Source organism: Callithrix jacchus, chromosome 11, assembly GCF_049354715.1.
Source record: "Callithrix jacchus isolate 240 chromosome 11, calJac240_pri, whole genome shotgun sequence".
Taxonomy (NCBI): Eukaryota; Metazoa; Chordata; class Mammalia; order Primates; family Cebidae; genus Callithrix; species Callithrix jacchus.
The window spans coordinates 106,738,712-106,766,416 of NC_133512.1; the positions used below are offsets into that span (position 1 = coordinate 106,738,712).

Below are 27,705 nucleotides of genomic sequence, written 5' to 3' on the forward strand. Positions count from 1 at the left end.
TCTAAAACTTGTGTTCAAGCCTACAAAAAAAAAAAAACAACTGTATGAACTCTTGTGTACTCATCAGCTAGCTTCAAAATTTTGTATGATGCTTTTAGTCTAATTAATTTTTAAAAGAGTCAGCTCTGTTGCCCAGGCTGGAGTGCCATGGGGCGATCTCAGCTCACCGCAACCTCCATTTTCTGGGTTCAAGCGATTCTCCTGCCTCAGCTGGGCTTACAAGTGCCTGACACCACACCCACCTAATTTTTGTATTTTTACTAGAGACAGGGTTTCAGTTACACCATGTTGACCAGGCTGGTCTCAAACTCCAGACCTCAAGTGACCCTCCTGCTTCGGCATCCCAAAGTGCTGGGATTGCAGGCAGGAGCCACCACACCCATACAGGCTAATTAAAATTTTTAGTAATAAGCCCATCTGTTTAATGGGAAGTTCTATTTTTATAGAAAGCAGTTGAGTGGGAAAATGTGTTATTACATCAAACATTCCATTATCTCTCTTGGAATATAGTCTATTTGAATCACAAGACCAAATTGCCTAAAAAGAAATAAGGAACCTTGGGTTGTATAAGCTGCCTTGAAGCCCAGTCCTTTGGTTTCTTGGGAGCGAGAGCTGCTCAGGCCAGGACATTGGCATCTGAGGCCTTCGATTTACCATATTTAAATGCAGATTCCAGAGCAGCCCTCAGACACTTGGTTTCCGTACCTCTCGGTACATCGGAGAGGCGCCCAGGAATCTGCATGTCTGATAGGCTCCCCAAGTTGTCTGGAGCAGATCCCCCGTTGACCACACTTTGGAAAATAGTTCTGTCTCACAATCCCAGACCTGTAAAGTGATAATGAAGTTAATCATGGTAATTTAAGTCACAGAGCACTCCCAACTAGCAAATTCAGCTGGGTTCGTTACTTAATTTTTTTTTTTTTTTTTTTTTTTTGAGACAGGCTCTCACCCTGTCACCTGGGCTGGAGTGCAGTGGTACAGTCTTGGCTCACTGTAACCTCCATCTGCCGGGCTCAAGCGATCCTCCCAACTCAGCCTCCCAAGTAGCTGGGACTGCAGGTGTGCACCACCACAGCCGGCTAAATCTTGTATTTTTTGTAGAGACAGTGTTTTGCCATGTTGCCCAGGCTGGTTTTGATCTCCTGAGCTCATGTGATCAGCCCACCCTGGCCTCCGAAAGTGCTGGAATTACAGGCATGAGCTACCATGCCCGGCCAGTTAACAATTGCTAATCACCAGAGACAAAAAGGGAAAGGTCAATTTTTTGTAGTAGTATTTTTTTTTGAGACCGAGTTTCGCTCCTGTTGCCCAGGCTGGAGTACGATGGCACGATCTTGGCTCACCACAACCTCTGCCCCCCGGGTTCAAGCGATTCTCCTGCCTCAGCCTCCTGAGTAGCTGGGATTATAGGCATGTGCCACCATGCCTGGCTAATTTTGTATTTTTAGTAGAGACGGGGTTTCTCCATGTTGGTCAGGCAGGTCTCGAACTCCTGCCCTCACATGAGCCACCCATCTTGGCCTCCCAAAGTGCTGGGATTACAGGCATGAGCCACCATGCCCGGCCTTGTAGCAATATTTTTAATATCTTTGTGAATTCAGAAAAGCTGGTGGGCTGGTTGCTGAGTGTGCGGGGGGGGATTCTGTGCCCCCTCAGTGCCAGCCTCTGAAGCCCTGGCACTTGCTTCTCAGTATATGGCATCAGCCATTTCTCTAGAGATGGTGGTTTTTATGCTGGAAGTTATTACTTCCTGATGGGAAATGAGTTCACTTAAGTACTGTGTTGTTTAAGTGCTTCTTGTGATCTTTGACCTCCAAGTTCATATGTGCATCTCTGTGCATTAGACACAGTGGAGTTCTTCCTTTTGGAAAAGCTGTGCTTCCTGAGAACTAGAGGGAAACTGCTTTCCTGCGGGCATGAGGGGAGGTACAGGGTGGATTGTGACCCAGGTACAGTCCTGGTGCTCTCGATGATGGCAGAGACTGTGTCTTACACACCTTTGAGCCCCCCGGTGCATCCTGCACATGGCCTGGCACCTTGTCCTAGTGCCAATGAAGGGATGCCAGCTTAGAGGAGAGCTGCTAGCTCATATGGAACAAGGTTGGATTCTTGTGGGTTTGGTCTGTGTGGAGGGTGGTGGCGGTGGTGGGGAGGGGCTGTTCTCCCTGACGTCCACTGGGGCCCTCTGCCAGATGCTAGACAGAAGAGTAGTGTCTGTGGGCCCAGCCAAGTGGAGGGATTCCAGGAGCTTTCAGCTCTGCAGAGCTTTGTGAGAGGGACAATGAGTTCCTTCCTGTCCCTGAAAGGCCTTTCAGGGCTACCCTGCATAATGGGATGGGCAAGCCCTGGGACCTGGCTTCTTTAAAGAAGTAGGCTTGATTACAGCACAGATCTAGCCCCACAATGTGTGCTTCTGAGTTGCTGGGTAGGGGAACAGCTGAGCTCCATGGACAAATCAGAGCTCCATGCCCCTGTCCACCCACACACACAGTTGGCAGACCTGTCTGTCCCCTTCCTTGTTCCTTCAGCTCATGTTCCCCAGCCCTGCTCTTGTTGCCCATGTCCACTCTCCTTTTCTTTTTCTCCTTCTCTCTGGACTTTCTCCCTTCCTCTCCTTGTTGCTAAGAGCTATCTGTATGTCTTGAAGTTCTGCCCTTTGATTTCTTGGGAGGGAGAGGATGCCCAGGCCAGGGCATCAGGCAGCCATCCCATTACCTAGCAGGGAAGCCATTCTGGGAAATAGGGTAGGAATCTGGGAAACTGCAGAAGGAGTAGGGAGAGGGCTTCCCTGGAAAAGTAACATAAATACCCAGTGTCTTGATATGCCTTGAGCTCTAGTCAAGGAGGTGGCTCCTCTCCACTAGGGAGGACCAGCCATCTGGTGTTCATGTCTTACAGAAGAACCGCGTGGGCATCCTGTTGGCCTTCTCTGATGGGCCTCATCTTGCCAGCACCTCCACCTGAGCAATGTTCGTTTATGCTTGTGTTGGGACACACTTCTTCCCACAGAGTTCTGCAGGACTTGCTATGAAGTAATAAAGATTAATCAGTGACTTCAGTTCATGTCGGGGCCAGGCCCCAGTCTTTAACTGCTACTTCCGAGCTGAGATTGCTGCCGTGGTATCCACGCGGGCCTTGCTACTGGGGGCGTTTAAGGAACTCAGTGGGATTCCTGGGTTTGCCAAGACTAACTCCTGGTGTTCTTAGACCAGACAGATGACCTTGTGACTGGGTGTTTCTTCCTCCTGGGTTTGGAGCAGCTGGGAGGGGCTCCCGTGGGGGGCTCTGCAGACAAGGGCAGCATGGGTTTACACCCAGTGTCAGGGCTTGCAGAAGGGTAGAGTATCCCTGTGAAGACAACTCCACTCTGATGTGTGGTTTATGGCTTGTGTCAAATAAAGGGGCAACTACTCTCTTCTTTGGGGACTCCTAGCTCATCACAGTAGTTCTCAGAGAGCCTGAAAAAGCACTGGGTCTCATTGTTATTTATGTTTTGCTTTCTAAGTTTGTATATTTTCTTAAAATTGTTGGTGACCTCAGCAAAAAGATATATACAAAGAGGACCAGGCACAGTGGCTCACACCTGTAATCCCAGCATTTTGGGAGGCTGAGGCAGTCAGATTACTTGAGACCAGGAGTTCGAGACCAGCCTGGCCAGCAGGTGAAAAGCCATTTCTAATAAAAATGCAAAAATTATCCAGGTGTGGTGGTTCACCCCTGTAAACTCAGCTGCTGGAGAAGCTGAGGCACAAGAATTACTTGAGCCCAGGAGGCGGAGGTTGCGGTGAGCCAAGATCATGCCACTGCATTCTAGCCTGGGAGACAGAGCCAGACTCTGTCTCAAAAAAAAAAACAAACGAACAAAATATATATATACAAAGAGGTTGGCATGAGTTTTGAATCCAGGTGGACCTCAGGATTGCACCCTTGCACCACTTGCTGGGCTGGGGATTCTGAATAGTATGTTCTTTCTACCCTCCACCCCCCACCCCACTCCTGAGTGGAATCTATCAGGAATTAATAGCTTGGGGTATGAGCCCTAGGTTTGCTCCCCTCCAAGGGAGGCCCAGTTGTCATGGCTCACTGGGTGTGCATCTTTGTCCCCGCAGGTGATCTGGAGCTCCCCTTGGTGCTGACATGATGACAGTGTGCAGGCCGGCCAAGGGCAGCCACAGCCAGACTGAAAACCTGAGCTACACATTGGCTGACAAGTAAGAAGGCTTTTCCCCTAGGAGTGTAGATGCTGGCCCAGCTTCTTATTCTCCTATGCCTTTCTGTCTTCACCGATCCTACTTCCTTGAGCTAAGGAGCCCTTTTCCAGGTCATTCTAACGAGCTTCCTCCAGACCACCTCCATGCATGGCACTCATTTAAGGCTACAGGCTAAAGGGGTCAAGAGAGACTCTGACTAGTTCCCGGTGTGTGGAAAGGATGATCCCCTGGCGACGTCAGCCCTATCCTGATGATGCATCCCAATCCCGGGTTTATCTTCCTAACTACTAGGATGTTCAGGTATTTTAATTATGTTTGAGCCCTAAGTCTTTGCAGCCGTACCTGTCCACAGTCAGTTTTCCCATCTAATATCAGTGTGGTTGTTTCCTTCTCCCCAGATGGAGCCCTTTCTCTGATCCTCTCACATTCCACACAAAGCAGTTGGCAGACACTGAGGGGTTCTCAGCTCTGTGCCCCAGACCCTTATGGGGCAAGAGAATCCTTATGGCCCTCATGGGGCAGGATAATCCTGGAAATAGGAACTCTAGAAACTAGCAACCACGTGGAGCAGGAACTCTGTCCTTGGGGACTCGTAGAACGATGGCGGCATCCTTGCCTCTGTTGCTTGAGTTTTGTAAATCCAGTGTGATCTTTCAGCAAGCCATTTTTTGTTCCTTCCAAGTTTTCAGACAGAGCTTCCATGATTACAAAGTCACTCCATGGGTTTAGGCTCTTAGACAACAACTATGATACTTACAATAACAATGGTTACCATTTATTGATACCAAGATTTATAATGTATGCTGTACTTTGGGCACATTACATATGTTAACTCATGAATTCATTCATTCATTGAATAAATAGTTGTTGACTAGCTGCTATGCACCAGGCATAGCAAACAACATAAACATGGCCTCTGACTCATAAAGTTTCAGTCTACAGAAAACAGATGAAAAACTCAGGATTCAAGTCTCAAGTCCCTCAATCCAAAGCCCATGTATTTAGCTACTAGGCAGTAGTGCCTTACAGCACACATAACATTAATAACTATGTTGTAGGTCATCAGTCATCCCCATGCAGGCACTAACCTGGATTGTTGTGTTTTTATTATTTATTTATTTACATATATTTTTTGAGACGGAGTCTCACTCTGTCACCAGGCTGGAGTGCAGTGGCGTGATCTCAGCTCGCTGCAACCTCTACCTCCCAGGCTCAAGCAATTCTCCTGCCTCAGCCTCCCAAGCAACTGGGACTACAGACAAGTGTCACCATGCCCAACTAATTTTTTGTATTTTTAGTAGAGATGAGGTTTCACCATATTGGCCAGGCTGGTCTTGAACTCCTAACCTCATGATCCACCTGCATTGGCCTCCCAAAGTGCTGGAATTACAGGCATGAGCCTTGTTGTGGTTTTTTTTTGTTTTTTTTTTTTTTTGAGATGGAGTTTCGCTCTTGTTACCTAGGCTGGAGTGCAATGGCGCGATCTCGGCTCACTGCAACCTCCGCCTCCTGGGTTCAGGCAATTCTCCTGCCTCAACCTCCCGAGTAGCTGGGATTACAGGCACGCACCACCATGCCCAGCTAATTTTTTGTATTTTTAGTAGAGATGAGGTTTCACCATATTGGCCAGGATGGTCTCGATCTCTTGACCTCGTGATCCACCCTCCTCGGCCTCCCAAAGTGCTGGGATTACAGGCTTGAGCCACCGCGCCCGGCCCCTTGTTGTGTTTTTAATGTGTGTCTGTCCTCTCTCTTCATCTTGCCTCTAGTACTGTGAGAGCAAGGACTGTCACTTCCACCTTTTGAACCCTCAATGAAATGACAAACTGATTCTGATTCTGACTAAAATCTGAATTCATGCTAATGTCCCCAGTGACGGAACAATTTAAAAATATTTTCCCTTTTGTAAACACACTGTTATGAATCCTCATTGCTTATTTAAATAAGGAATTCTGCCTTGATAGCCATCTTTAAAATAGGAAAATGTGTTTGCATTTTCTCAAGTTTCTAATTTATGCTGTGCAGCTAACAACAGTGGCATAATTTATGTGCTAATGTCTCCATTGAGGAAGAAGTCTTTACACAAGCAACCTTTGGAATAGAAAGCTAACTAATAATAGGATCCATGAAATTGCTAATTATTCATTCCTCACAGTGAACCTTAACTGGAGTTTCAGAATTTCCATGCAGTCAGATCTATACATTCAGAAAATGGGCACCATGAGGTATTAGCTAATGTTGGCACATCTAAAGTCACTGTGTTCAGTCCTAACCTTTGCTGGTGGAAGAATGTTTACATTTGAAAATGCAGATACTCTCATTCTTGTTAGGCTAATTTTAAAATGTTTTTCTTTCAAAATATATACATATATATATATATATTATTATTTTTTTTTTTTAGACAGAGTCTCACTCTGTCGCCAGGCTGGAGTGCAGTGGCGCAATCTTGGCTCACTGCAACCTCTGCCTCCTGGGTTCAAGTGATTCTCCTGCCTCAGCCTCCTGAGTAGCTGGGACTACAGGCACCCACCACTACACTCGGCTAATTTTTGTATTTTTGGTAGAGATGGGGTTTCACCATGTTGGCAAAGATGGTCTCAATCTTTTGACCGCATAATCCACCCACTTTGGCCTCCCAAAGTGCTGGGATTACAAGTGTGAGCCACCATGCCTGGCCTCAAAATAATTTTTAATATCTTTATGGCACTACCTAATCTCCTCAAATTACATTTGGAAGCATGTATCATTACATATATGTTCTAGGCCAGAACTTTCCTCAATGATGGAAATATTCTTCTTCTCCATCCAGTACAGTCACCATCAGCCACATGGCGCTTCTGAATCCTTGACTTGTGACAGGTGCAGCTGAGGAACTGAAGCTTGAATTTCATTGGATTTAAGGTTAAATAGTCACATGTGGCTGGTGGCTACTCCATTAGACAGTGCATTTCTAGGCCAAGTGTGAAATCTGAATCTGCCTCTTTATTCATGCATTCATTCATATAGCAGATATTTATTGACCACCAACTCTCCCAGGCATTGTTCTGGGTGCTAGGGGTACAGCCTTGGCCACAACAGGCCAAAATAACAGAACAATCCCTGTGCTGGTGGCAAGGCTCATAGAGAGCTCACTGTAGTGAGGCTCCATTCCAGAGGAGGTTCTGTTCAGATGCACCCAATCATTGTGGCTTTGCCCACTTGAATCAGACAATTTGTCAAGTTCAGAGGTGGCACAAACCTCATGACTTGCGATGTTGTTTTAGTTTTTACTTAGTCATTGCAAAGAACTTCCTGCAGATAAGAAAAGCAGGAAAGGCTGGGCGAGGTGGCTCACGCCTGTAATCCCAGCACTTTGGGAGGCCGAGGTGGGCAGATCACCTGAGGTCAGGAGTTCGAGACCAGCCCGGCCAACATGAAGAAACCCTGACTCTACTAAAAATACAAAAACAATTAACCAGGCGTTGTGGTGGTCACCTGTAATCCCAGCTACTCAGGAGGCCGAGGCAAGAGAATTGCTTAAACCCAGCAGTTGGAGGTTGCAGTGAGCCAAGATTATGCCATTACATTCCAGCCTGGGTGGCAGAGTGGGACTCCGTCTCAAAAAAAAAAACCAAAAAGGAGGAAAAACAACCTATGTAATTTTTACCTCATGAAATTACTCCTATTTTCTTTTTTTCTTTTCTTTTTTGAGACAGAGTCTCACTCTGTTGCCTAGGCTGGAGTGCAGTGGCTCAATCTCAACTCACTGTAATCTCTGCATCATGAGTTCCAGCAATTCTCCTGCCTCAGCCTCCTCAGTGAGTGGCTGGGATTATGGGACCTGCCACCACACCCAGCTAATCTTCTTATTTTAGTAGACATGGGTTTCACCATGTTAGCCAGGGTGGTCTCAAACTCCTGACCTCAAGCAATTAGCCCACCTTGGCCTCCCAAAGTGCTGGGATTTCAGGCGTGAGTCATCGCATCTACCTCCTATTTCATCAAAGAAAAAAAATTTATAACAATGATAGCCACCATTTATTGTATACTCATAAGATACTGGATATTTTGTGTGGGCTGGCTTCTTAAATATTTACGGTCACCTTATTAGATGCTTATTATTATTATTATTATTATTAGAGATGGATTCTTGCTGTGTTGCCCAGGTTGGAGTGCAGTGGCATGATCTCTGTTCACTGCAAAATCTGCCTCCCAGGTTCAAGCAATTCTCCTGCCAAAGCCTCCTGAGTAGCTGGGACTATAGGTTTGCACCACCACACCCAGCTAATTTTTGGATTTTTGTTTTTGTTTTGTTTTGTTTTTAGTAGAGACAGGGTTTCAGGCCAGTCGCAGTAGCTTACACCTGTAATCCCAGCACTTTGGGAGGGCGAGGCAGGCAGATCACCTGAGATCAGGAGTTCAAGACAAATAGAGATGGGATTTCACCATATTGACCAGGCTGGTCTCAAACTCCTAAACTTGTGATCCACCCACCTCAGGCTCCCAAAGTGGTGGGATTACAGGCATGAGCCACTGTGCCCACCCATATTATTATCTCCATTATACAGAGATGGAAACTGAGGTTTAGAGGACTTAACTTGCCTAAGGTCATGTGGCAGAATTAGGATTTAAACCCAAGCCTATCAGACTCCAAAACTCAATTGCTCCTTTCATTCCACCATGCTGTCTCTCCAAGAAAAGTACAAAATGGATTTGTAATTTTTTTTTTTAGAGATGGGGGTCTTGTTATGTTGCCCAGACTGGTTTTGAACTCTTGGCCCAAAGTGATCCTCCCACCTCAACCTCCCAAAGTGCTGGGATTACAGGCGTGAGCCACCATACCCTGCTCACAAAGTGATTTTTTTAAAAATAGGGGTTTCAATGTTTGTAGTTTGTAAGATTTGCATATAACATTTATATCTAAGTTCTAGCAAATCTCTATGACCAGCCAAGAACAGTAAGAATCACTCACCTGCTGTTTGTCCTTCTTGTGCAGGGTCAAGGTGGAAGGTCCAAGGACTGAGAAAGACCCTCGAAGGCATCCACTTCAGTTCTCCATTCCTTTCCTAGAGACTGATCAGGAGTCGGGCTTCAGAAGGTACCCCCTGGAAGGTCTTCGCAGCCTCCCGCTAGAGTCAAGAATGGACATGTTCAGCTTGGATATGATCATCAGTGACCCAGCTGCAGAAGCCAGCAGGGCTGGGAAGAAGCAGCTCAGAGGCGTTCAGAACCCCTGCCCATCCGCCAGAGCCGGACCCCGGCACAAGCCCCTCACCATAAAGGACAAGATATCAGAATGGGAAGGGAAGAAAGAGGTGCCCACTCCTGCACCCAGCAGGAGAGCAGACGGACAGGATTATCTGCCGTCCTGTGTGGTGGAGAGGAGAAGTAGTGATGGGGTGAGAACTCAGGTCACAGAGACTAAGAATGGAATGAAGCCAGAAACAGAGAGCACAGAGAAGGAGAGCAAAAAGGGAGCAGTGAAAGTCGGGGGACAGGACCCACAGCCCGGGCAACACCTGCGCCAGCCAGACCAGGAAGTGGATTCTAGCTGGGGCCGAGGCCGAGAGCCAGGACTTGGCAAGCTACGCTTTCAGAATGATCACCTCTCAGTGCTGAAGCAGGTCAAGAAACTCGAGCAGGCTTTGAAGGACGGGTCGGCAGGGCTGGATCCCCAGTTGCCAGGGACCTGTTATTCCCCACACTGCCCGCCTGACAAGGCAGAGGCAGGGCCCACCCTTCCTGAGAACCTGGTAGGTGGCAGTGGCTCAGAAGTCAGCCAGAGGGTCCATTCCTCGGACCTGGAAGGCAGGGAGCCTGCCCCCGAGGCTGTGGAGGACAGGAAAGGTTCATGCAGAAAGCCCTGGGACCGGAGCCTTGAGAATGTGTACAGGGGCTGGGAGGGCTCCCTCACAAAGCCCTGCATCAACCCCCCACCAAAACCCCGTAGAACGTTCAAACATGCTGGAGAAGGGGACAGAGAGGGGAAACCTGGCATCGGCTTCAGGAAAGAGAAAAGAAACCTGCCTCCTCTGCCCTCTGTACCTCCCCCGCCTCTGCCCTCCTCTCCCCCGCCTTCCTCTGTGAACAGAAGACTGTGGACTGGGAGACAGAAATCCAGTGCAGACCACAGGTAGGTGCCGGTGTGGCCGGGCAGGGCATCACCACCTGACACTTAGTGCTTTATGTCCCATCATAACTGTCTGTTCTCTGAATGATTTGTTTCATTAAACTGATGGGTCCTGTAGTCCCGAGGGTTCATAGCTTAAGATACTTTGTTAATTAACCTGGAAACTTGGTAACTGTTGCATGTATTTTGTGTTTGTTCTCAGTCCTCAAAAAAGAAGACTATTTGCTTTTTAAAAATTAGCCTTTAGAGGCTGGGTGCAGTGGCTCACACCTGTAATCCCAGCACTTTGGGAGGCCAAGGTGGGTGGATCATGAGGTCAAAAGACAAGATCATCCTGGCCAACATGGTGAAACCCTGTCTCTACTAAACATACAAAAATTAGCTGGATGTGGTGGTGTGCACCTGTAGTCCCACCTACTCGGGAGGCTGAGGCAGGAACCCGGGAGACGGAGGTTGCAGTGAGCCGAGATCACGCCACTGCATTCCAGCCTGGTGACTGACCGAGACTGTCTCAAAAAAATAAATAAATAAAACCCTTTAGACTAATAAGGACTTGGAATTGGGGACAGTAACCAACAGTTAAATGAAGAACTCCTGTTAACCCTGCAGTCTACAACCTGCTAGTCCCTGCTAACTACCAGTGCTTGAATTTTTCTCGGTATGGGCTTTAGAAACACATTGCCTGGCGTCCACACTGGCCCTATCATTGTCTATTATGTAACCTTAAACAAGTTATTTAACCTCTTAAAGCCTCAGCTTTCTTTATACATGTGGATGCATGCACTGAATATTTTATAACATTAAAATAACACATTAAATAATAAAGCATGTTAATGCTTAAAAATAAAATCTGAGCTAGGGGTGGTGGCTCACGCCTGTAATCCCAGCACTTTGGGAGGCCAAGGCAGGCAAATCACAAAGTCAGGAGTTCGAGACCAGCCTGACCAACAAGGTGAAACCTCGTCTCTACTAAAAATACAAAAAAATTAGCTGGGCATGGTGGTGCACACCTGTAATGCCAGCAACTCAGGAAGCTGAGGCAGGAGAATCGCTTGAACCCAGTAGGTGGAGGTTGCAGTGAGCTGGGATCATGCCACTGCACTCCGTCCTGGGTGACAGAGCGAGACCCCACCTCAAAAAACATAAAAATAAAAAAAATAAATAAAGCAAAATAAAATCTGGGCTTTGAAAACAATTTTTCTATTTTGCTACTTAATCTCTAGTCCATTTCTGTAACATGCTAGTTGGTCTGATACCCACTAATCTAAGAAACCAGCTTTAGAACAAAACTCCTCAGGACAGTTGTACTTTCTCTCATCACTTCACCTCCTGTTTTCTCTTGACCCACCCCATTGAGCTTTGGGAACCTCCTCCTAAAACTACCCTGGCGCAGGGCCACCAGTAACCTCCATCTGCTAAATTCAGTTGCCAGTTCTCCATTCATTTCTTAATTGACCTCTCTCAGTATTTGAGAAACACCTGTTGACTCGCTTCATCTTGACATACTTTCTTCGTTTGGCTTCTGGGTCACCCATGTCCCTGGAAGTCCTGCTTCCCTGGGTCCTCTGCGTTCCATCCTTTTCTCCTTCTATCTGTCAGAGTACACCCTGAACCCATCCCCACCTCAGCCCAGGGGTGGGGATGGGTTCAGGGAGAACCCTGACAGATAGAAGGAGGTGTACTTTTGTACTTTTCAGGTGTACTTTTGTACACCTGAAAAGTCTCAGGTGTACAAAAGTACACCTGAGACTTTTCTTCTCCATCTATACTCACTCCCTAAAGGATCTCATCCAGCCCCATGGCCTTAAATGTCAAGGTCATGCTTATAATTTCCAAATGTAGGCATCCAGCCCCAACTCCCTCCCCCAGCTTAAGATTTGTGTGGTCATCTCCTGCTTGGATCTCCATTCGGTTATCTGACCATTTGTACCTAACGTGTCCAAACCTAAATTCTCCTTCCAGGCCACCAGTAACCACCTCCTCCTAAAGTAATTGTCATCCCACTAAACGGCATCCCCCTTTGTTTAGTTGCTTTAGGCCACAAACCTAAAACGTCATCTCTGCTTCTCGTTTTCACATATCCCTTCCTAACTCAACACCACGTCCTTTGGTTGTAGTTTCAGAACTTCATCCCAAACCTGTCCACATCTCCTCCACTGCTACCATCTTAATCATCTTCGATTCACCTCGCACCCCCAGAACATTCCTCCGTCAGCAGCCAGAGGAGTCTTCTAAAAATAGAAATTAAATTATAAATTCAGTCTTGTCACTCCGCACTCAACATGGTCTGTCATGTAGGATGATTCTTTTGGCTATAAATTGCATAATTTCTTTTTTTCCCACTTTCCCCTGCCCACAAATAGCATGATTTCTTATGTTCTCTTCAAGGGGAAAAAAGTTTGCATATTCTAGAATTTACTTACGTATATATGTACATATATATAAGCTTTTCCCAGTTTACAAATAATGCTATGATAAAGAGCATATAGCACTACTAGGTTTGCTACTTACTAGCTGTGTGACATTGGACGAGCCACTGAATTTGTGACGGCCTCATTTTACTTATCAGTAAAATGTTGATAATTACAGTAACCACTTCACAGAGTTGTTGTAAGAGTAAATGAGTTAGTATGTATAAACATAAACTTAGTACAGAGCCTGTTCAATATGTTATATGTGTTAGGTGTTTTTTTTCCTCTGGCTCCATTCTGTTTAATTAATTAGGCAATTTCTTTTTCAGTATCAAACTTTAACTTCATAATGTATTATTATTATTATTCTTATTTTGAGACAGAGTCTCGCCTTGTTGCCTAGGCCGGAGTGTGGTGGCACGATCTCGGCTCACTACATCCTCCATCTCCCGTCTCAGCCTCCCAAGTACCTGAGTGTACACCACCACCCGGCTACTTTTTGTATTTTTAGTAGGGACAGCTTTCACCATGTTGTCCAGGCTGGTCTCAAACTCTTGACTGAAAGTAATCCACCTACCTCAGCCTCCCAAAGTGCTGGGATTATAGGCATGAGCCCCAATCCCAGCCCATAATGTATTTTAATAACTAGTAGGGCTTGTAGAAATTTCTTAATGTTACTAATAGTCAGTTGATCCTCTTGGACTTCCTGTATATATGATCATGTCATATGCAAAAAAAAAAAAAAAAACGTTTTGTCTCTCTCCTTTTTAGTAATTGTAAACCTCTTATTTGTTTATTTACTTATTATTCATCCTTTCCAAAAATGTCTTGAGCATTTCTGCCTGTTTTTCTTAATATTCTATGTATTACTGTCAAATTTCAAATACACAACATATGTGGGGGTTTTTGTAATTGATACGTAATTATTTGGCATGCTATGTATTTGCTATGTTTATTTCTAAGTCTTTTCTCTTTTTGATGCAATTGTTAATGTAGTCTTTTTTCTCATATGGTCTTTATAGTTAAGAAAACTTGGCCTTGAAGTGGCTCACGCCTGTAATTTCAGCACTTTGGGAGGCCAAGGCAGGTAGATCACAAGGTCCATAGATCGAGACCATCCTGGTCAACATGGTGAAACCCCGTCTCTACTAAAAATACAAAAAATTAGCTGGGCATGGTGGCGCATGCCTGTAATCCCAGCTACTCGGGAGGCTAAAGCAGGAGAATTGCCTGAACCCAGGAGGCAGAGGTTGCGGTGAGCCGAGCTCGCGCCATTGCACTCCAGCCTGGGTAACAAGAGCGAAACTCCGTCTCAAAAAAAAAAAAAAAAGAAAGAAAACTGTGTGTGTGTGTGTGTGTGTGTGTGTGTGTGTGTGTGTGTGTATTTTAAGACATCCTAAAGAAATTTCTTACTATTTCTAATAGTCCATCAGTTGATTCTCGGGCTTTCTATGAATATAACCATATTGTCTGCAAAGAATCCTCATTTTACCTTTTTCTTTTTAATTTTTACCTAATTCTCTTACCACGTTGCACTGGCCGAGACTCCAGAACAGTGTTAAATCATGGTGCTGAAAGCAGTGCGCAGCCTACCTCGCCCCTAACTTTCACAGTAATGCGTCTCGGGTTTCACTCGAAGGCACTCTTATTTGAGATGTGTTTCTATGCTATCAAGTCATGTCCATTTATATTTATGTTTTTCACTTCGAGATTTAATTTTTGTTAAAGTACTTTTCATAAGCTCCAGATATTCATGATTCTTCTCCTTTAGTCTATTCATAGTGAATTTATATCTTAATATTAACCCATCCTTAAATTTGGGGTATGAACTCCCATTCGGGCCTGGTTTATTATTCTGTTAATGTATTATTGAATTTTATTTGCTAATATTTTAAGATTTTGTGTCAGTAAATAAATGAGACTAGTCTATACTTGGCTTTTATTACACTATCTTTTTTTCGTACAGAATACATACAGGATGATTGCACTATCTTTACCAGGTTTGGTTATCAGTGTTATGTGAGGTCTGTAGAAGAGCTTAGATGCTTCCTTCTTTATGTTCTGAGAAAGTCTGAATCCATCCAACAATAAATCCTTTCTCCAACCAGTGCCAGAGCCCAGGTCCCGAGCACTCCCAGACTTTCCTGCTCCTGCCCAGAGCTTCTCACAGCAGCCTTTCCACACCCCTTCTGGCTGTTCCTCCAAGGAGGCCCACACCCCCAGGGGCAGGTTGGTTCTGGGAAACTGGAATCCTTCATCTGTGTCATCATTGGGCAGGCCAGTCAACCTGGGGAACAGTTATTCCCATTATCTTTTCTCTCTTAACTACCAGCTGCGCTTTTCAGTCTTTCAGCGTTTTCTTTATAACCAGCTAAAGTTACTTATTTCAGTGCAAAGATGAAATTTTTCTTGGCCAGTTTGAACATGGTTGCATCAGCTGTATTTTAACAATTTTGGCTTTTGGTTTTTCATTTTGTTTAAAATAGTACAATGGAGGTGATTAGGGCAAGATATTCAGTTTCTACTCTTAAAAAAATAAAGTCTGCTCTTTATTGTGGTCCTATCTCTTAAAAATAAAAAGGACTCTCCCATGAATTTGGCAGACGTACCACCCTATTGGAGGCAGGAAAGCCAAACCAAGGTTGCAGAAAGAAATGATTAAGGATTTGGAGGTTCTGAGGGTTTAGAATTTCACGGCCAGGCTGTGTGTGCCTTAGAGAAATGTATTCGGCTTGTTTCCATAGGCCGATTAGTTCACCTCCTTAAGAGCCAAACCAGTGGACTCAGATCCTCGGTTTAAAAAGACTGCTTTTCTTTTTCTCTTCCTATTTCTCTCTTCTATTTTTCTTTTTTCCTCTTCTCTTTCCTTCCTTTTCCCTCCTTTTCTCTTTCCCTTTCTATTTGCTGTCTTCTCTCTTCTTTCTTCATTTCTTTAAAGCCCCAGGAAATTAAATGCAAGGACTTCTGCCTTCAATCCTGCAATGGAAAATGAGAAACCCTCAAATGTCAGGAAATTCCAAAGATAAGGTTCCTACAGCAGCATTCACTCGGTTCTATGTGTTTTATGGCATATATCAAATAGCTTTGGCAGGAACGTAACAAGAAAAGTTTATTACTTTTTAAGTGTGAGCAACATCCTGAAATCACGTGTATCTACATACTCAAAATAACTGGAATACAGATTTTTAAAATTTAATTTGGTCATGTGACAGCTTGTAGATCTTTATGAAACCAAATAACTGCATTGACCAGAATTTCAACTTTTCAGCTGATTGTTTTGGCATCATATAGATTTGGCCTTTCATTGGGGTGTTCGTGTGAGACTTTGAGAACTTCTTGAGGATGTGAAACCTCAGTCATTATATGGCTACCAGATCACACTGTGGTGTTATTGATTCCATAATTTCCATCTTCTATGGGACTGATACAGATCCCCACAGCTGTCTGGGCAGCAACCCTCGGCTCTCACAGGTTAACTTACCAGCCAAGCTGCGGTCTGTCTCAGTCAGCAAGACATCCCTGAGACAACTCGGAAGTACCACGTCTAAAAATGGAATGTTTCAAATCTTCAAAGGGCACATTGTTTGATTAAGTTGATGTTTACAGCAAAAGCTACTCTGGAAGCTTCTGAGAAACTCGATGTAGTAAAGCCGTTTATTTCAATATGCGTTGCATTGGAAAACAGAGAGATGGTGTTTGCTCTTCTAAGGTTGCTATTGTCCATTACAAGAGTGATTTTCATGTCAGTTCTCATTGAAAGACGGAAATGGTTGGATATTAGCCACAATGAGGGACAGAAATAGTTTTTCCTTCTGACATTTCGGGGTTGGATCCAGGATAGAGAAAAGCAGAAACCCTGTGAGTGGTCCTAGTATACAGTGGAGAAGCTGCCTGATAACAGAATGCAAGCTGAGAGCTCACGGAAGCCTCCTCCTGCCTAGCCGCCTGCCCTCAGCACCTGGTGGTAGAAATGCCCTTTCTGGGGTGTGGTGAGCCATGGGGAAGAACTGCCCGTGGCCACTCAGGATGGACAGGCAGAAAGACTCTGGCAGCTGGAGGATGATGGACGTCAGTGGGTGTCATCCTTGACCCAACTGGATGGTGTTTTTTGTTTGTTTTGTTTTTTGTTTTTGTTTTGTTTTGTTTTGTTTTTTTGAGATGGAGTCTTGTTCTGTTGCTAGGCTGGAGTGCAGTGGCGTGATCTTGGCTCACTACAACCTCTGACTCCCTGGTTGAAGCAATTCTCCTGCCTCAGCCTCCCGAGAAGCTGGGATTAGAGGCACGTACCACCACGCCCAGCTAATTTTTGTATTTTTAGTAGAGATGGGGTTTCACTGTGTTGGCCAGGATGGCCTCAATCTCCTGACCTCAAGATCCGCTTACCTCAGCCTCCCAGAGTGCTGGGATTACAAGCGTGAGCCATGGCGCCCGGCCCTGGATGATGTTTTAAATGGTTGCTAGGTGCCAGGCTAGCCAAGCTTTTTTTTTTTTTTTTTTTTTTTAAGACAGTTTCTTGCTCTGTCATCTAGGCTGGAGTGCAGAGTTGCAATCTTGATTCAACTGCAACCTCTGCCTCCTGGGCTAAGCAATTCTCCTACCTCTGCCTCCCAAGTAGTTGCGACCACCAGCACATGCCACCACACCCAGCTAATTTTTGTATTTTTTGTAGAGGCAGGGTTTTGCTATGTTGTCCAGGCTGGTCTTGATCTCCTGGATTCAAGCCATCTGCCTGCCTCAGCCTTCCAAAGTGCTGAAATTACACGTGTGAGCCACTCCGCCTGGCCTGTAGCCAAGCTTTTTAAATCTATAGATGAAAATGATCCTTTGAGTTTTCTTTGCATGTATCATTTTTGTTTTATATTTTGGGAGGGGAAACATTTTCCATTAAGGAAAGTTGTTGCCAGTGGTTTTGACCCCAAGGGTCTAGAGTGTCATGGTGAGGGTAGAGGGGATGCAGGGTGATTATTAGCTACTGAGCCTCCACAAAGAGCATGTGGCGCCTCTGCCTTTGGAAGGATATTTTGCTCTCTTGTTACTTTTGTAGGCAACCTTGGATTCGCTGTTGAGTTGCTGTTAAGAAATGGAGACCAGAGTTGTTTTTGCCTCTCGTTGGTTAGGTTTTCTGAGTTTTATAGTCTCTTATTAGATCTTATTAGGTCACATCTCTTTACCCAGAACAAATGCTTCCCTGTCTTCTGACTGGCAGTACTCCAGTGGCTCTGTGTCTTGCCCCATTTTATTTTCTTCAGCCTTGAATGCCCCTTTCCACATGCACTGACGTCCACTCGTGTACCTGGTCCCTGAAGCCTCCCAAAACCTGTTCTGTTGCATCCCCAAGGCATGGGACTTTGATCTGTTCTGCTGCCCTTGCTAGGGCAGGTTCTCCCTGGTGACTTACAGCTTTGTATCAGTCTCTCTGCCCCTCACAATTGTAATGGTGGATTTTTACCTACTCTAATTCAATGATGCTAATGAGAATTATACATTATTCCCCTTACATATATAGGGACCATATAGTCTTTATCTTTTTGTTGTGTGTATATATGGTATCTGGCAAACGGCTCTGTGATTACCAGCCTGACACCAACAAATCCCCTCAGTTAGGGTGTATAGATTAAACAAAGCTTTGAAAAGCTCATATGCTGTGACCTCAAGGTTGTTAACCTGATCATCTCGTGGTAATTAGAAACTCTGATTGGCAGCTTTATATTTCTTGATTAAAAACCTAAATAAACTGATTAGGATTTAGGTATTCTTTCAGAGAGGTTCGTGATTAAAAGATTGAGAACTATCCTGTTTGGTGCTTAGTGAAAAGATTTTGAACTACTGTATGTAACAGTTATTGCCATTTCTTTATTAAATTCAGAAGCTTTTTTGCCAAATAATAATTTTTCAAAAAAAAATGATCCTTGGGGAAATGGATTCAAAACAATTTATTAAAAATTAACTCAAGAATACAGCTGCTTTTTTAAAATCTTGAAGTAGGGATAAATTATAAACAGTAAATGTGGCACTTAAAACCAGCTTTTAAAATATTCATTCACTGGGCCAGTCTCAGTGGCTCATGCCTATAATCCCAGCACTTTGGGAGGCTGAGGCAGGCAGATTGCTTGAGGTCAGGAGTTCAAGACCATCCTGTCCAACATGGGGGAACCCCGTCTCTACTAAAACAAAAATTAGCTGGGCATGGTGGCACACGCCTGTAATCCCAGCTACTTGGGAGGCTGAGGCAGGAGAATCGCAGGAACCTGGAAAGTAGAAGTTGCAGCGAGCCAAGATCGCACCACTGTACTCCAGCCTGGGTGCAGAGCGAGACTCCATTTCAAAAAAATAAAATAAAATATTCACTCACTTATTCAACCAATAAATATTTACTGTGCACCTATTGAGTGTTAGACATAGGAATGTAGTAATGTGCAAGATAGACGGGGACTCTGTTCTCATGGAATTTGCAGAATAGTAATAGTTAGAAGGACACAGCTGGTTACGTGATCATAACTGCTGTCAGCGCTGTGAGGAATCCTGGTGCCATGGGAACATTCAACAGGGGTGTGTAGCCTATCATGGAAGCCAGGTGGGATCAAGAGGAAGTGATGCTCAGGCTAGTGGGAGGGTGGGAAGTGGGTATTCAGTTTTGGTTTTTGTGTTTTTTTGAGATGGAGTCTTGCCCTGTCACCCAGGCTGGAGTGCAATGGCGAGATCTTGGCTCACTGCAACCTCTGCCTCCCGGATTCAAGCGATTCTCCCGCTTCCACCTCCTAAGTAGCTGGGATTACAGGCATGCACCACCACACCCATCTAATTTTTTGTATCTTTGATAGAGATGGAGCTTCAGCGAGTTGGCCAGGCTGGTCTCAAACTCCTGACCTTGTGATCCGCCCGCCTCAGCCTCCCAAAGTGCTGGCATTACAGGCGTGAGCCTGGCCGTGGGTGTTCAGTTTGAGGGAACAAATAGGTGAAAGCCCTGTGGCAGGAAAGACGGCATCCTGTCAGAGGAATGGCAAGGCAGGAGTGTGGCCCTAGGGGCCCGAAGGGTCTGGGGTGAGACCCAAAGGTCTTCTGAACCTGTACACAAGGTATGGATTTGGGTTTATTACCAAGGGCAATGGAAAACAGGGACGTTTTTAAGCAGGGGAGAGAGATTATCAGATTTGCATGTTTAAGGCTCCCGCCTATAATCCCAGCACTTTGGGAGGCTGGGGGGGCGGGGTGGATCACCTGAGGTCAAGAGTTCGAGACCAGCCTGGCCTACATGGTGAAACTGGTCTCTAGTAAATATACAAAACATTAGCCAGGCATGGTGGCAGGCGCCTGTAATCCCAGCTACTTGGGAGGGAGGCTAAGGCGGGAGAATCGCTTGAACCCAGGAGACAGAGGTTGCAGTGAGCCAATATTGGGCCATTGCACTCCAGCCTGGGGAGCAAGAGCAAAACTCTGTCCCAGGGAAAGAAAAACAAAGATTTGCATGTTTAAGAGACCATCCTGGCAGCAGCCAGGAGACTGGGTAGGCACCAGTGGGCAGGTGGGGAGAGGCGACAGGGAGGAACAGCAAGGTCTTGTGGTTACCCTGTGGTGTAGCTGCCATGGGGACTGAGAGAAGTGTGTGGGTTCAAGGGATGCTTTGGAGGTAAAACTTGGGTTAAGTGGTTGGAAGTAGGCAGTAAGAGGGAGGGAGGTCAGGAGCCTTGATTTCCAGGTTTAAGACCTAAACCTTTGGATGGCAGCACTGGACGAGGAGCTGGTTCTCATCGGGGAGAGGCAATAGGATGACGAGTTCAGTTTTGAAATTCTTGGGCATTGTCCAAATGGGAGGAACTCTCAGTTAGCATTTCATTTATAAAAATATGGAGAAGTCGTGAAGAACATTCAAAACACGACTCAAAATCACAGTGTTTGGCATTGGCTGTGAAATTGGGCTATTACATAGGTTACGTGCCCCTCAGCAAAGTTCTTTGGAAAAACCAGCTCATTCTAACATCTCTGAAACTCAGAAGTACCAAATATCAAACGATCGTGGAGGGCCTGGAAAGTAAACTCAGGCTGAGTGGAGGTTACAGCCCTTCCCAGGCTGTGGGCTCCCCAAAGGCAGGGTCTTCTCCCTTTGTATCGCCCACTTGAAGCACAGTGTTTACTTATTAAATGTGCAGGCAGGATGTGGAATGAATGTTGACAATGTTTAAATTAGAGAGAAGCCTATTTGGATGTGGTTATCATTCGTGAACCTTTCACAGTTTCCTTTCTCTCAAAGTTAATGTGTAAATGAAGGTACTAAAACTTCAGAGTTCAAAAAATATTTGTAGAGAACGGAATTAGCTTAGTGGCTGGAGGATCAGTGTGATCACATTTCTCCTCCTCAGGGAGCCTAATCACCTACCTGAACCTCAGAAGGGGAGGACTGTTGTCCCTGACTATGGAAATAATGCTAGAATGTCCCAGCACAGTGGCTCACACCTGTCATCCCAGCACTTTGGGTGGCCGAGGTGGGTGGATTGCTTGAGCCCAAGAGTTCAAGACCAGCCTAGCCAACGTGGTAAAACCCCGTCTCTACTAAATTACAAAAATTAGTCAAGTATGGTGGTACACACCTGTAATCCCAGCACTTTGGGAGGCCAAGGCAGGTGGACCACCTGAGGTCAGGAGTTCAAGACCAGACTGGCCAACATGGTGAAACTTTGTCTCTATTAAATATACAAAAACTAGCCAGGCATGCTGGTGCATGCCTGTAGTTCCAGCTATTTGGGAGTAGAGGCACAAGAATTCCTTGAACCCAGGAAGCGGAGGTTGTAGTGAGCCAAGATCGCACCACTGCACTCCAGCCTGGGTGACAGAGCGAGACTCTGTCTCAAAAAAGAAAAGAAGGTGATTTCAGTAACATTTTTCTAAGAAAAAGAAAATTTGGGCAAGGGGATATATTAATATATTCTCTGAACCAGCCTAATTTGATTCAAATTCTTTGTTTTTTCCTCATATCTTGCACAACCCAGAAAGTCCTATGAGTTTGAAGACTTACTGCAGTCTTCCTCTGAGAGCAGCAGGGTGGACTGGTACGCGCAGACTAAGCTGGGGCTGACACGCACTTTATCGGAGGAGAACGTCTATGAAGACATTCTAGGTAAGAGGCCACACCGTCTGTGTGTGGGTCTGAGTCTGGGAGAAAGGGGAGGGGAAATGGGACTGGCTGCTGGAAACACACGTGCACACACACACACACACACACACACACTCTCTCTCTCAAAGACGCCGGTGTACTCAGATGAGAGAGCAGGCTGGGGGAGAGTGGGAGAGTGAGTTGAGCCGCACGGGATATGTGAGAGACCCTGGGGCTGGAGGAGGAAGCCTGGCTGGTGATGCGTGGCCGAGGAGCCAGTGTGGCAGAGTGGCGGAGCGAGAAGCGTGGGACCTGGAATCTGAAGATCCAGAACCACATCTTGGCTCTGCTGCTTATTGGCCGCAGGACATTGAGCTGGTGACTTCCCATCTCTGAATGTCAGTTCTCCCATCTGTATGATGAGGATGCAGCTAGCTCCCTTGCAAGGTTAACGACTGGAGAGAATGATATGTCAACTACCTGGCTTATGACGGATGCTCAGTTGTCTGCAGAGATTACTGAATGAAAGAAAACACTACACACCAGAGCCTCCTTCAGAAACTGTCAGAGTGTGGCACTAACAGGGCATCAGAATGCAGGCTAAATGCATGTCTGGTATTTAAAAAGTAACTTTGGCTCTAATGCATCCTCCGAGATTTCAGAGTGGGTGTCAGATTCAGAGTTTGGTGAGTTCAGTCATCTTCGGGGAGTTTGATGATTTTAGTGAAGTGTGAGCTCCAGCTGCTCTCTGCTTGTTGGAAATAGATGCTCAGTGCTGCAAAGAAAAATCAGCACTGAGACAAGGGATCATTCAGCAATGCAATTTTTACTTCCTGGACTGCAGGAAGGGTAACTCTCACTAGCCATCATGCCACGAGAGTACAATGAACAAAGGAAAACAGACAAATTTATCCCCTATGCATTTGGAGTTATCCTTCCTGCTGTGTCTGATCTCCATTGGCTGGAGCTGGACCTCATAATCTGAACTGAAACCTGGTTGGCTAACAACTTAAAACTTTTCTAAACAAGTGAAAGCAATGGAGAGCTGGGACATGCCTGTGAGCACGTCCAGCACAGATATCTTAAAGTACAAGGACATAGAATGTACTACATGCCTGTAAGCATGGCATTTCTAACATGCTTATGGTGGGGGTAGGGGAAGACACAAGCTGATAAGAGGGAGAAACCCATATGTGTGTGCAGGTGAGGGACAGGTATGGTGGCTATATATAGACATATGTGCATGTAATCATCAATATTAGAAAACACAGGAGGAGGAAATAGAAGACTTCAGGAAGGGCAGATATTTAGCTAAGCAATTGGAATTGCACCTGTGTCCAGGATACTGGCGATGGGCTCCTGCCAATAGCAGGATTCCCAGATCTAAAATGGGAGAGAGAGAGATATGGACTTCTTTTAGCAGTGACTGCCTAAGAGGATGCTTTCAGTTATAAGAAACAGAAAACCAAACCATCGGCTTGTGTGACCAGAACTACTGGCGGCTTTTCTTTCTTCTATTTCTTTCTTTCTTTTTTTTTTTTTTTTTTTTTTTAGACAGGGATTACAATCTCAGATCACTGCTTCCTCCACCTCCCAGGTTCATGTGAATCCACTGCCTCAGCCTCCTGAGTAGCTGGGATTACAGGCACCTGCCACCACACCCAGCTAATTTTTGTGGGTTTTTTTTTTTAAGTAGAAACGGGATTTTGCCACATCGCCTAGGCTAGTCTCAAACTCCTGGGCTCAGGTGATCCACCTGCTTCAGCCTCCCAAAGTCCTGAAATTACAGGTGTGAGCCACCGCACCCAGCCTCCTTCCTCCGTTTCTTACCTCTCAAGTTAGCCTTATTCTCAGCAGGCTTCCCAGGGCACAGTGGCTGCCACCAGCTCCCTGGAATCCAAATCTTCCTGGTGGAGAGAAGAGCTTTTCTCCTGCAGGTCCCAGCAGAGATCCTGAGGTTCACCCTCCCTAGACCAGTGGAGGCCCTTTGTTCACCTTTGGAACCCAGGGGTGCCACGCTGTGATATCCTCTTAGGCTTAGAATATGAGCCCTCCCCTGAACTGATCACTGAGGCAGGTACTGGGATACTTAGACTAGCTAAAGCACTGGAACTGAGAGTGCAGCTGATCTCCTGTGGCCACGAATGAGGAGATGGAGAGGTAACCCAGTGAAATCAGGGACTACTACAAGAGCAGGGGCGCATGGATGGCAAAACAGCAGCTCTCACTACAAGGACAGACACAGGAGGGACCAAGATGCTGACCTCAGCGTTCCAAAAAGGAAAATGTCCCCAGTGTTCCCAGGTTCCTGACGCATTGCCTTTGAACACAGATCCACCAATGAAGGAGAACCCTTATGAGGACGTCGAGTTACATGGTCGCTGCCTGGGGAAGAAGTGTGTCTTGAACTTTCCTGCTTCTCCCACTTCTTCCATCCCTGACACAACCGCCAAGGTAAGAGTCACCTGGGAGTGGTGGCAGGAGAGGGGGCCCCAGCACAGTGGCTTTGAGCACACTGGAGTTCTGACTGGCACTGGAATTCTAGGCTACCCCTGCCCGCCCTGCCAGGCTCCTGGATTTGTCTATCGTTAGCTGAGTGGTCTTCCTGTCTCTAGTTCTCTTGGAGCCCCTATGCTCAAAAAAGCTTCCTTTTATATATATATATATATATATATATATATATATATATATATATATTTTTTTTTTTTTTTTTTTTTTTTTTTTTATCGTACTTTAGGTTCTAGGGTACATGTGCAGACTATGCAGGATTGTTGCATAGGTACATACGTGGCAATGTGGTTTGCTGCCTCCATCCCCCCGTCACCTATATCTGGCATATCTCCCTATGTTATGCCTCCCCAACTCCCTACCCCCATGCTGTCCCCTCTTAGTCCCCCACAACAGACCCCAGTGTGTGATCCTCCCCTCCCTGTGTCCATGTGTTCTCATCGTTCAACACCCGCCTATGAGTGAGAACATGCAGTATTTGATTTTCTGTTCTTGTGTCACTTTGCTGAGAATGATTTCCAGATTCATCCATGTCCCTATAAAGAATACGAACTCATCATTTTTGATGGCTGCATAGTATTCCAATGGTGTATATGTGCCATAATTTCCTTGTCTAGTCTATCGTTGACGGGCATTTGGGTTGGTTCCAGGTCTTTGTTATTGTAAATAGTGCCGCAGTGAACATACATGTGCATGTGTTTTTATAATAGAACAATTTATAATCCTTTGGATATATACCCAGTAATGGGATTGCTGGGTCAAATGGAATTTCTATTTCTAGGTCCTTGAGGAATCGCCACACTGTCTTCCACAATGGTTGAACTAATTTACACTCCCACCAGCAGTGTAAAAGTGTTCCTATTTCTCCACATCCTCTCCAGCATCTGTTGTCTCCAGATTTTTTAATGATCGCCATTCTAACTGGCATGAGATGGTATCTGAAAGTAGTTTTGATTTGCATTTCTCTTATGACCAGTGATGATGAGCATTTTTTCATATGTTTTTTGGCCTTATATATGTCTTCTTTTGAAAAGTATCTGTTCATGTCCTTCGCCCACTTTTGAATGGGTTTGTTTGTTTTTTTCTTGTAAATCTGTTTTAGTTCTTTGTAGATTCTGGATAAAGCTTCTTAAAATACCGTTGAGCTTCTGGCTCAGAAACCTCTTCAAACTGGATAAATAAAAGATGGTCCATATGCCTCATACGACTGTTAAAATGTCCTAACATAGAGCAAACTCTAAGATACAAGAGCAGTAGTTTTAAAGTAATTTACCATTTGTGGGGTTTTGTTGTTTTAATTGAGCCTGGGTGTTGTCGCTCTGTCACCCAGGCTGTAGTACAGTGGTGTAATCGTGGCTCACTGTAGCCTCAAACTCCCAGACTCAATCAGTCCTCCCACCTCAGCCTTCTAATTACTGGGATACAGGCACATGCCACCAGCCCAGCTAATTTTTGTGGTTTTTTTTTTTTGAGACTGGGTTTCACCATGTTGGCCAGGCTGGTCTCGAACTCCTGACCTTAAGTGATTCACCTACCTCAGCCTCCCAAAGTGTTAGGATTACAGGCGTGAGCCACTGCGCCCAACCTGGACGCTGAAATTTGAATTTTGTATTAATTGTCACTTGTCATGAAATATTATTTATTTTTCCAACCATTTAAAAATGTAAAAGTTATTCTTAAGTCATGGCTTGTACAAAAACAAGTGGTGGGCCAGATGTGGCCCACAGGCCAAAATTTGCCAACACCTGTGCTAGGTCATTTTTACCTCTGCCCTTGGCTCTCGCCCGGACCTCTCCCCTTCCTCTGAGGCCCGGTTCAATCATGCATCCTTGAAGAAGCCTCTCCAGCCTTCCCAATCCCTGGGGCTTCTTCCTCTCTGATCATCTTTAACACTCAGTGGGTTAAACCATTTCTCACCAAACTGTATACTGCATTATGACATATCTTAAATTGAGTTGAGTTGTGATTTGTTATCTAATATCTAATATCTCTCTCTTTCTTGTTTTGTTCGTATTTTGAGACAGAGTCTTGCTCTGTCGCCAGGCTGGAGTGCAGTGGTGCAATCTCGGCTCACTGCAACCTTCACCTTCTGGTTCAAGTGATTCTTCACCTTAGCCTCCTGTGTAGCTGAGATTACAGGCATGTGCCACCATGCCCCGCTAATTTTTGTATTTTTTGGTAGATATGGGGGTTTCACCATGTTGGCCAAGCTGATCTTGAACTCCTAACCTCAAGTGATCCACTCACTTCGGCCTCCCTAAGTGCTGGGATTACGGGTGAGAGCCACCATGCACAGCCTTAATATATCTTAAAAACATCTCCCCAACTAGATTATAAATCCCTCAAGGCCAAAGTGAATGTATTCTAGATCTAAGAAGAGAGAAGGAAAGAAAAGGAAGGAAAGGAGGGAGGGAAAGGAAGGAAATGAAAGAAGAAAGATAGAAAGAGGTATATATTCTGTTTCTTTGGTTTTCAAAAGGTATATATTCTAGATCTAAAAAGAAAGAAAAAGTGAGAGAGATGAAAGAAAGAAAGAAAGAAAGAAAGAAAGAAAGAAAGAAAGAAAGAAAGAGAGGTATATATTCTATTTCTTTGGTTTTTCCATAAGGCCTAGCATATATTCTAGATCGAGAGAGAGAGAGAAGAGAGAGAAAAAAAGAAAAAGAAAGAAAGAGAAGAAAAAAAGAAAAAGAAAGAAAGAGAAGAAAGAAAGAAAAAGAAAGAAAGAGGGAGGTACATATTCTATTTCTTTGGTAGTTTTACAATATTTGGTAGAAGAACTTAAATTAAGGAAGTCCAAGTAGTAGCTGCAAAGATCAAGTTAAATCTCCTTGCAAGGCTCTGTTTCCAGCCTAAGAAAAGCAGTTGTCTTCCTGTCTCAGCCCCACAGGGGCAGCATCACTGGCAGGGGGGCTGGCTCCACCTGAGCCTGTCTTCTGTGCTTGATGGCCATAAAGGGCTGCTTCCTGCCACCAGCCTTCTGGAAAAGGTGAAGGAACAACCTGTCCCAAAGATGGATCTTACAGACCCAGATAAATCACTCCAATACTTGTCTGCACTGTAACAGTTAACTGCCATTTCCCTTCTCATATGGAAAAGGGTGTCATCATGAATAATCCATGGCAACTGACAATTAGCAAATACTTCCTGCTTGCCTTGGAAATGTGCTGTTCGTGTTTTCGTTAGAATAGAGATGTCTTCAACATTTAGGAAATCCTTCATTTCCCATGGCAGAGAAGCCTGACTTAGAGGAAGAAAGCAAACGGTCACACCTGGTCTGTCCCCTTCAGGTCCTACCTGGCTCCCCACTTCATGCAGCGAGTGAACTGCATCACCCCTGAGGAACAGTGAAAAGCATCTGCCCAGGCCAAGCGCAGT

The 27,705-nt window shown here is 45.2% G+C and overlaps 2 protein-coding genes across 8 annotated transcripts in view; one reads left to right on the forward strand and one right to left on the reverse strand.

Moving 5' to 3' along the window:
* Window positions 1-742, reverse strand: part of LOC144578246 (uncharacterized) — a 34,884-nt gene extending 34,142 nt beyond the window's left edge. The window contains exon 1 of the mRNA XM_078341990.1: window positions 706-742. Coding sequence (XP_078198116.1) covers window positions 706-742 — 37 coding nt within the window. The remainder of the gene's footprint in view (window positions 1-705) is intronic.
* DENND2A (DENN domain containing 2A) overlaps window positions 1-27,705 on the forward strand; it is a 111,883-nt gene that overhangs the window by 24,822 nt on the left and 59,356 nt on the right. For 4 of the 7 annotated variants that reach the window (XM_035254588.3, XM_017975582.4, XM_017975583.4 and 1 more), the window contains exons 2-5: window positions 4,110-4,211; window positions 9,187-10,323; window positions 21,716-21,843; window positions 24,152-24,273. In XM_035254588.3, coding sequence (XP_035110479.3) covers window positions 4,138-4,211; window positions 9,187-10,323; window positions 21,716-21,843; window positions 24,152-24,273 — 1,461 coding nt within the window. In that variant the 5' untranslated portion in view covers window positions 4,110-4,137. Of the gene's footprint in view, window positions 1-4,109; window positions 4,212-4,321; window positions 4,512-9,186; window positions 10,324-21,715; window positions 21,844-24,151; window positions 24,274-27,705 lie in introns of all 7 variants that reach the window. The other 3 variants (XM_035254589.3, XM_078343630.1, XM_078343629.1) reach the window with 2 other exon arrangements.